Source organism: Choloepus didactylus, chromosome 2 (genome assembly GCF_015220235.1).
Source record: "Choloepus didactylus isolate mChoDid1 chromosome 2, mChoDid1.pri, whole genome shotgun sequence".
NCBI lineage: Eukaryota > Metazoa > Chordata > Mammalia > Pilosa > Megalonychidae > Choloepus > Choloepus didactylus.
Genome location: NC_051308.1, coordinates 235,787,962 through 235,797,937, shown reverse-complemented (window position 1 = coordinate 235,797,937; position 9,976 = coordinate 235,787,962). Strand labels below are relative to the sequence as shown.

The following is a 9,976-nucleotide window of genomic DNA, read 5'->3' as shown; positions in this document are numbered from 1 at the left end:
CACCCCGAGAGATTCTGATTTCATGGGTGTGGCTTGCAGCCTGGCCGTTGGGATTTGCAACCTCCCCAGGTGAATCCAGTGAGCAGCCAGGGCTGCTGGAAGAGGCCCAGTGTAGCTGGAGTAACAATTGCCGAGGAGAGGGAGCCGGAGCCGGGTAGGCCAGAAGGGGCCAGATTGTGTGAGCTGGGCAGCTTGGTCTCCCATCCTGGGAGCTGTGGGGTTGATCGGGGAAGCAGGGGCATGTCATGGTCCAATTTGCCTTTCGGGAAGGTTGCTCTTCTGCAGAACAGGTGGGAGGGAATCAGAGTGGAAGGGAGAAGGCCAGTGAGGAAGCTCGCAGGAGACCAGGCCGTGGAAGGGAGGGAGGAAAGCAACAGAGCCAGTGTCAGGTGGCCTCTGACCGTGAGGGAGAGGGAGGGCCCACGTGGACTCATCTGGGGATGGACACAGTGTCATTCACCGAGAAAAGGAGCAGGGGTCGATGGGGGTCATAAGTCTGGATCAGGACCTGAGTTTATTTAAAGTGCCTCTGAGATCAGAGAGGAAGATGCCACACTGGCACAGAGATGGATAAATGGGTCTGGCACTCAGAGGTAGGTGTGGACTGAACATGGGTGTCTGTGAGTCATCGGCAGGAGGCTGAGGATGGGGTGGTGCCCAGAGGAGAGGCCCAGGTTCAGATGCTGTGTGCAGGGCAAGAGGAGCACACATCATGTCCCATTTGGCTGTGGTAATTGAGAGGCCTGTTAAATATCTGGGTTAGGGTTCTCCGGGACGCAGAATCAACAGGAGAGATATATATGAAACTATTATGAGATTTGTTATATAGGAATTGACTCATGTGACCATGGAGATTGGCAGGTCTGAATTCCCTAGGGTAGGCTGCCTGTTGGGGGACTCTGATGAAGGTTTTGATGAATTTCCTAGGAGAAGTTGGCCGGCTGATGTAGAGAGAAAAATTCTTCATTCTGACTGCCGAAATCATCAGTGCTCCCTTTAAGGCCTTCAACCGATAGGATGAGACTTCTCCCATTGCTGAGGGCAATCTCCTTTTTTGCTTGTAGATATAATCAACCATAGATGCAATCAACTGACTAATGATTTAAATCCAGGAAATATCCTCACCATAACAATCAGACCAGTGCTCGCTTGACCAAACAGCTGGACACCATAACCCAGCCAAGCTGGCACATGAACTTCACTATCACAACCCCTGTGCAGGGGTTTGGGTCAGAGGTTTGACCCAAGGGTCAAAGCACAGAAGCTCTGCTTGACATTCACTCTTTGGCAACACGTCAGGGCCCCGGCTCGCCCTGGTGCTCTAAGTCATCACATTTGCTATAAACATCTTTCATGGGCTCACTTAGAATGCAAAATGCTCTCACACCCTGTCTCCAAGATCTGCAGGTCAGCAGGGATTGTTTCCATTTTACAGATGAGGAGATCCAGGTTGAGGCTGGGAGTGACTTATTCTGGGTTCCACAGCTGCTGGGTGTGAGAATTGGAACTCATACCCAAGTCACTAACTGTAGTGCTGCCTTCTCTGGGGCTTGTCACTTCATGGCATGTACCCACTCACAGGTCCCTCCTGTCCCCCACCCAACTGCCATAATCAAAACACTGCACTGCTAATTTTTTCAGTACCCACCTTTACCGTGTTAAGAGCCTTCTCTAAATTGAATCATCACAGCTCTATGAAATTGGTGTCCCATTTTGCAGTTGGTGAGCTCAGAGCTAGTGAGTTGGAACCAAGAGTTGTCAGGTCTCTGCATGTCGATGGCCACCATACCCTCAGACTGGAGAAAGACCTAGTTCCAGAGACAGTGTTCCTTGGCTCTTGGCTTCTCACTTCCAGGTGGCCACTGGGCTCTTGGGAGTCCCCTGACCAGTGAAAGGACTTCATGGTCAGCAATGAGACCATCCTACAGGGTGTCTCCGCCCCAGTCCTAGCAGGAAACACTTACTGGTGACCAGATGTTCCAGAAAAAAATCATGGACCACAGAGCTGAAATGCCTGGGCTCTGCTCCCTGTCTGCTGGGTGAGCCTAGGAAAGTCTCCACGTCTGTCTGAGCCTCAGTCTCCTCCTCTGTGAAATGGGGATGAAAGTGCTTGTTCTTCCTACCTCCTGGGCTCCTGTGAAGGTCCAGAGATAAGAGATAAGGGACGAGAAAGCATTTGGTGATCAGAAGGGCATATGACTGTCATCTGCTGCTGTCCTCCATGGGGTCAGGCAGCAGGAGACCCTGAGGGTGCAACTGTTGCCAAAGGGAGCAGAGAAATGCCCCAGAGCCAGAGAGGGCTGTGAGGTTGGGGGGTGTTCCTTTCGTTTGGTGGAGCTGGTAATATAGGGAGGGAGAAAACGCAAACTGATGATGTGGGGCAGGTGTGTCTCCGACGCTGCAGCTCATCCTGCAGACATTCCTGCAGAGAAGGGGGCATTATTTTACTTGTTGTTCAACCGACATTGAGCCCCTTGGATGTGCCAGGATAGTTCCTTGTTTCCCAATGGGGAAAGAGTCCAACGTGTCCATGTTTCCAGGAAGCCTCAAGGCCACCTGTATCTTCCCATGGTTGGGTCTCCTGGCCAGGAGGACCGTGCTCACGCTGGGGGACCAGATGGCCACTCATTGCAGAGATAACCCCCCACAGGCATCCTCGGGGGCCTCATGACCCCGCTTGGGGGCCAGGCTGATGGATGGGCATTGGGTCTTTGTTTTCTGTACCATATTGGGACTTGCCTTGCATCTTGCTCTGGTTGGTGAGAGGAGATTTATTTTAATAGGTATCTATAGAGGGCTACCGGGTGCTGACCTTATTATCTGCAACAGGACTCCTCAACCTTGCATGATTGACATTTGGGGCCGGATGATTCTTCGTGGTGGGGCCGTCCTGTGCTCTGTGGGATGTTTAGCAACACCCCTGGCCTTTCCCCACTAGATGCCAGTAGCACCCTCTAGTTGAGACAATTAAAAATGTCTGCAGGCATTGCCCAGTGTCCCCTCAGGGACAAAATCTAACCCTGCCATTTGGCAGCTTTGAGACAGACCTCATTCCCACTTCTTACTCCCTTGGGCAGAGCCAGCTCTGGGCAAACACCTGAAGCAGGTGAGGGTCCCAGAGACATTTGCCTTTCCTGCCTTCCTGTCCCACCTCACCTTCCACCTCTCTTGACCTCAGGCCCTACCTGCATTCCATTCTTCTATCTAGAGAGACAGTAGTTTCCATGCCTCAGTTTCCCCACCTGTAAAATAGGGATAATAATAGGATCCACCCTGTTGGGTTGTATGAAGAGTAAGACAGTTGATACATGTAAAATATTTAGCACAGTTCCAGGCACATGGTTAGTGCCATATGTGTTATTATTCTTCAACAAATATTTATTTTGTGGTGCCAACCTGGGGATGCAGCCACAAACAAGACAAAGGCCCTGATCTTGGGATCTTTTATTTGATTGTATTGTCTTTTGGTGTAACATATATACAACATAAAATTCCCTTTTTAACCATGCTCAAGTATGCAATTCAGTGGTAATAATTATATTCACAATGGTGTGTTACTACCACCACCATCCTTTACCAAAACTCTTTCGTCTCTCCAAAGAGAAACTCTGTACCCATTAAGCATTAGCTCCCCATCTCCCTCACCCCCCATCCCTAGTAACCTCGAGTCTACTATCTGTCTTTATGAATTTGCTTTTTCTGGAGATTTCATGTAAATGAAATCATGCAATATTTGTCCTTTTGTGTCTGGCTTCTTTCACTCAGCACTGTCTTCCAGATTCATCTGTGTTGTTACACATGTCAGCACTTCCTTTCTTTTTATGGCTGCATAATATTCCATTGAACGTATATACACCACATTTTTTTTTTTTAACCCATTCATCTCTTGAAGGACACTCGGGTTGTTTCCACCTTTTGGCAATTGTGAATAATGTCACTGTGAACATTGGTGTACAAATATCTGTTAGAGAGTCTTAAAACATAGACTATAGGGTGCCTAGAGATAGGCAGAAGTTAGAGAAGGGGGAGTGGTTACCTAATATGTACAGAATTGTTAACAAAGTTGAACTTAAATGTTTGAGAATGGATAGGGGTGATGGTAGCTCGTTATTGGGATTATAAGTAATAGTGCCTTAGTGTAGGTGAATTTGGTTGAAAGCAGTTGTTTAAAGTCATGTATGTCACGGATTAACACTACAAATATAAATAAGTTCTTGCATGAATTGCTACAAATGTACAACACTTGTACAGAATTAAGAACAGAGTGGTATATGGGGAAAATTACCTATTGCAGGCTACAGACTGTAGTTAACAGTAGCACCTTGATGTTCTTTCATCAACAGTAACAATACCAGGGGTCAATAATAGGAGGGGATAAGGGATATGGGATGTTTTGGGTTTTTTTGTGTGCATGTCTATCTATTAATTTTCTTTTGGAGCAATGAAAAGTTCTAAAATTGAGTGTGATGATTGCACAACTGATGATACTGTGAGACACTGTACACTTCGGATGGAATATATCGTTTGTGACTGTATCTCAATAAAATCTGCAAAAAAAAAAATGTTTGAGTATCTGTTATCAATTCTCTTATGACCTTGGGATCTTATAGCTCACAAGGGAGGCGGATGCCTTATTCTGTGATTGCAATTCAGTGTAGCAAGTGCTGTGGCAGAGAAGTGCAGTGGGGGAGTGGGAACCCACAGTCAGGACACCTCATTCAAGAGTTAAAGAAGGAAATCTTCCCGGAGGGGGTGGTATCTCAGCCAAGACCTAAAGATGAGTCCAACTTAGCTGGTGAAGTAAGGGGGGCAATGGGGATCTGTGTTCTCCGTCTTATAAATTGTTTTTTTTAAAGCTATTCTGAAAGACAAGCCCAAGTTAATGAGCTGAGGTAGCAACTAAGGTCAAACCATGTCAAAGGATCCTTGGTTGCATTCTCTCCTGGGCCATTCCTTGTGTGTGATCTTGCGGAAGTCACATCCTGACATGAAAGCGCTTGGCCCAGTGCCGGCCCACATGAGGCCCACGGTGGGGGTTGAGTGTGGGAATTCGTGGCGTGGAGGGCCTGGCCCTTTCTCTTTCCTGAAAGGCAGGTGCTGTGCAACTCTGCCCAGAAGCCACCTGTCCTCTTGCTTCCCTCTCACCTGTGTTGGTGCTGCCTGGGGAGGCAGGTGGGAGATGGAGATGGAGGATGGTAGAGCCATTTTGTCTTTACCCAGCAACAGCTAGTTCCTTCTGGCTCGCCCAGGGGGGCTCTGCTCACCCTAGTGTCTCAGAGACCGAGCCGGTGGGCGCTTTCTCTCCGCCTGGTGGATGGAGCTTGGCAGCGCTCACCTTGGCTGTTCAAGCTGGCTTTCCACTGGCTAATGCCATTCCCCCGAGGGGGCCAGGCGGTGCCATCCTGGGCCTGGGAGGCGGCGACCGGGACTCCCTGGCAGGGCCCCTGGTGACGACGTGTGTTGTACCTTTTCCCACACAGCTACAGTCTCCGCCTGGCGTCCCGATGCTCCCCACCCGCAGCCCCGTATGTCACCAGGCAGTGTCGGAAGGTCAAGGCCTCGGGGGCAGCCCAGTGCCAAGGACCCTTCTTCAAAGAATAGCTACTTCACCTGCTCTCTGACAGGTACGAGGCCTGACGGAGTGGCTTCTGGCACCATTCGGGCCTGGGCTTGGGTCTTGGGAGTGGGTGGGAAGGAGAGAAAGAGGGACACGCTCGCTTGTCAAGGGCCACCTGGGTGTCAGGCATTCTGCAGGGCCCAGAAAAGATTAATCTGCAGAATGCTGTCAACCATGAAATATTCCAATGACTAGACTAGAGGAACCACCACTGCTTTCAACTGTTTGACGAAGCAGCCCATAGAGTAGACCCTCTTTTTGGTGGCAGCAGGATGTCCATTTTTAGGAAGAGCCAGAGCACTGGGGTATAAAGCACCACATCCTGTGCCAATCTGTGGCCTTCTCAGAACATGATTCTCTTGGCTTTGGTTACCTGAATCCATAGCAGCAGTTACAGTGAGTTCGTGAGTAGCTACAGTAGACAAACTCAGAAATAGTCAATAATGTCTAGGTCTCCATAGCATCATGTGTAACCTTGAGGTTTGCCAATGTTCTAGTTGTTCCCAAGAACACTGATCCTTATGTATTTAAGTCCTTTTCTAAGATATTGGATTTTTTCCTATGATTTCAAGACCATTGGTTTTCTGAGTTTTGCATCTCCTAGAGAAGGACTGGGAAATGATGTATATGTTGCCATGTTGGTGTCCTTAGGAGTGAATGCAATTGGGTAATTTGCTGAGACATTGAATTTTTGTTCTCCTTGGTTTCCCCCTCTGGCCATTCCAAGAAGGTAGCCAGGCCTTTGTAATTTTCTTTGCTCCAGCTTTTCAGGGTGGTCGGGGACCCATTTCCTGGTCACTTTTGGGTATAAAAAAGGACTGCACTGTCCAGTACAATGTGAGACTTCCATTGCACATCCTGTTTCTTTCCCATTTTTCCCATCCATGGGGCCAGCTGGACTTTGACCCAAGGGTGTAAAAGTGGACGGAGCCCAGGGAGGCTGAGAGAGGGGAGCGGCACCTCCCTTGTCTGGCTGCTCTTGGGATCCTCCTCTCGGCTTTAGCTGCTCCCTTGGCTAAGACCAGCCAGCTTTGGTGCCCTCCAAGAGGCAGTCACCCAGTACTGGACCGATTCTTCAGAGCGTCCCAGGGGTGGGGTGGGGAGTGCCCCCTGCCCATCTCCCTGGTGTGAATGCTGTCCTCTGGGGTAGCCTCTCCCAACCTCTCCCTCCCCTGCAGCCCTGGGTGGTCCGTCCCACGGCCCCTCTCAGGTGGGAGATGGCAAGATGGTGTTCTTTTGTGGTTCCCACTCGGACCCTTGAGAAACATCCATGCCTATGGCACCAGGCCAGGGATGTAGGCTGCTTCACAGTGTATTGACTGAAAATCCATCAAGCTGTGCCTTTTCCTGGCTATATGGTCTCCTTCAATAAATAGTTTAAACAAAGAAAGTGAGATGATGCATGAACAACCCACGGCAGGCACTGAATATCTTATTATTTTTATTTTCTTTTCCTCCTCAGCACCGGAAGTGACCTGGGACCAGTGAAGCCAAAGGGATTGGCCATCCGCCCTTCACGGAGTCCTGCCCTCTTCCAGTCCTGTGAGCCTGAGCGAGAAAGGGAGGGAGTGTGTGTGTGTGTGCACACGCGCGTGTGCATGTGTGGTGGTCTTCAAAGAGGGGCCCCGAACCCCAGGGAGGTGGGTAGGCAGCTGATTCCACGCTGCCCTCTGGGACGATGCTGGGGGCAGCCCCTGGGATGCAGTCTGCAGCTCAACCTTTGTGTTGGGGTGTGGCCTCTCCTACTATGCAATTTTTCAAGAGCCCCTTAATCCTGCTTTTGGCTTCTGGAGTTGTCTTTCGCCGTGGCGGGGACTTGGGTCTGACCTGCAGAAGGCCTGCAGGAGGAGGCCAAGTCTCCCCTCGTTACCACCCACAACCCAGCCTCCCTCTCCCCACACCTCTCTGGGAATCAGTAGCAGAGAGCAGGCTGGAGCCTTGCCGGAACATTCCCGGGCCTCGGCCCTTGGAAAACCACCCTTGCCTAAGCAACTTGAGCTGCTGGCTCTTGAGACATTTCCAGAGTTGAAATTTGAGTCAGTCCATTGCTCTAGAGCCTCAGCAGAGAGCCCCAAAGCAGGTGCATCTCAGAGAACGACCTGTCCCCATTTATAGATCTGCTTCCTCCATGGGAGAGATGGGGAGGGTGGCAGTGGGGGTGGGGGCACAGGGGACGTCTCCACACCTTTCTCTGCCTCGCGTGGTGGGACCACCTTTAGCATCTGAGCTTCTCTAATTAGCAGCAAAGGGAAACGAAAGGCAAAAAATTGGAGGATTTAAAAGCAAAGGGGGAAGAAGAAAAGATTTTCAGACTCGATTTTCAGAGGACATAAATCGCCAGGGAATGATGGGGTTGCCTCCCGCTCTTGGGTGAAACAGTCCATGTCTCGGAGAAACGGGTGAGCTGAGCTAGGAGTTTGGATCCAGTTCAGTGAAGTTCTTGGGTTTTGTGCCTTTGGGGCAGACCCCAGAAAAGGATGAATGAGACCGCTTGGTGCCATTTTCTCGGCTCCCATTTTTAACAGTGATGATAAAACCCAAAGTGGAAGGCAGAGCTTTGAAGAGTATGGGTCATCACAAAATAAAGGGATTTTTTTTCAGGGCTACTACGGTTGATCTTGCAAGTCTATAAATATGTACATAGAAGCTTTTGAAAGCACGTATTTATGCCCCTGACTGTAAATGCCCCATTTGTAAAGTTTTATAACGTGTGTTATTTAATTAAAAGACTGGCTGCAACATGGGGTCCAATATTGGTCCAGGAGAAGGGTCTCACGAGACCCTCACATGGGCAGAAAAATGCTGATCATTGGCCTTTGTCCCTGTTTCCATATTTCCCACCCAGCCAAATGGCTGTTTGTTTTTCATTTCCCCAAACTGGAATCCTTTTGCTCTCTGCCAAAATGAACCCTCACAAGCATGAACAATTGTGGCTGCTCCTTATTCTAACAATGAAAGATTTTGTCCCTAAGTGTTAGTGCTCATGATCCGTACCCCGACCTGTCAGTTCTCGAGGAAAAGGTCACAAACCCAAAGACTTGAAAGTCACCTTCAGCCAGTGCTGAATTCCAGAAAATGCCATTGGGGGCTTGGCGGATACTCATTTTTGCAGGTGCAAAATGTGCTTCACCCTTCAACTCTTCTCGAACTGTCACAAGAATCGATACGAGTGTTCCAATAATGAAAGCGTGCACGTGTGTGGGAGGGTAGTTTTATAATGGTCTTTGAGCGTGGGTTTGGATCCCAGAAGATGACAGTTCTGTATCTGCCATGTGAAGAAAATTAACAATAAAAGTGTGAAGAGCGATTTTAAGGAAAACGTGTGGGAGTGATCATTCTGGTTTCTGTGTTTTATTTCTTCCGTTTGGGGGATATCTGTGCTGGTGGGCTGGGGGTCCCTGTGTGCTCCATGCAAGCAATGGGAGAAACCAGAGCTGGAGAGGAAGCTCACTGTGGAAATGCATAAAACTTCCCTGCCTTCAAATGACTCTCCCACTTGCAGCCACAGTGTCATAGTGTTCACCATTAAGCCAAGCCTTTTTCACTAAGACTAGAAAGGCCTCCCCTGATTGCACATAAAAATATATTTTCTTAACAGCTTTTTCGAGACTTAATTCACATACCATACCATTTACTCACTTAAGGAGAAACCAATGGTTTTTAGTATATGCACCGAGTTGTGCAACCATCACCCTGATCCATTTTAGAACATTTTTATCACCCCAAAAAGAAATCCCATGCCCATTAGCAGTCACTCCCCATTGCACTGTCCCCCCAGCCCTAGGCAACTACTAATCTCTTTTCTGTCTCTATAGATTTACCCATTCTAGACAAAATTCACATAAGTGAGACACACAATATTTACCCTTTTGTGACTGCCTTCTTTCACTCAGCATAACGTTTTCAAGTTTTACCCAGGTTGTTGCATGTATCAGTTCTTTGTTCCTTTTAATTGTCAAATAATGTGCCATTGTATGGATATACCACATTTTGTTTAGTCATACTTCAGAAGCTGCTGGGCTTCTGGTTTGGTTCCATTTTTTGGCTATTATGAATAATGTTACTATTGACATTCATGCACAAGTTTTTGCGTGGTGTTTCGGTCTGCTAATGCTGCTGTTATGCAAAATACCAGAAATGGATTGGCTTTTATAAAGGGGGTTTATTTGGTTACAAAGTTACAGTCTTAAGGCCATAAAGTGTCCAAGGTAAGGCATCAACACCTTCACTGGAGAAAGGCCATTGGCATCCAGAAAACCTCTGTTAGCTGGGAAGGCACATGGCTGGTGTCTGCTTGCTCCCAGGCTGCGTTTCAAAACGGCATTCTCCAAAATGTCTCTGTGTCAGCTTCTCGAGGAA

At 48.6% G+C, this 9,976-nt stretch overlaps 1 protein-coding gene across 2 annotated transcripts in view; it reads left to right on the top strand.

Moving 5' to 3' along the window:
- The window catches only part of PRDM2 (PR/SET domain 2), a 62,485-nt gene extending 53,567 nt beyond the window's left edge, over positions 1 to 8,918 (top strand). For both annotated transcript variants that reach the window (XM_037828483.1, XM_037828484.1), the window contains 2 exons: positions 5,481 to 5,624; positions 7,080 to 8,918. In XM_037828483.1, coding sequence (XP_037684411.1) covers positions 5,481 to 5,601 — 121 coding nt within the window. In that variant the 3' untranslated portion in view covers positions 5,602 to 5,624; positions 7,080 to 8,918. The remainder of the gene's footprint in view (positions 1 to 5,480; positions 5,625 to 7,079) is intronic.
- Positions 8,919 to 9,976: the final 1,058 nt, after the last annotated feature.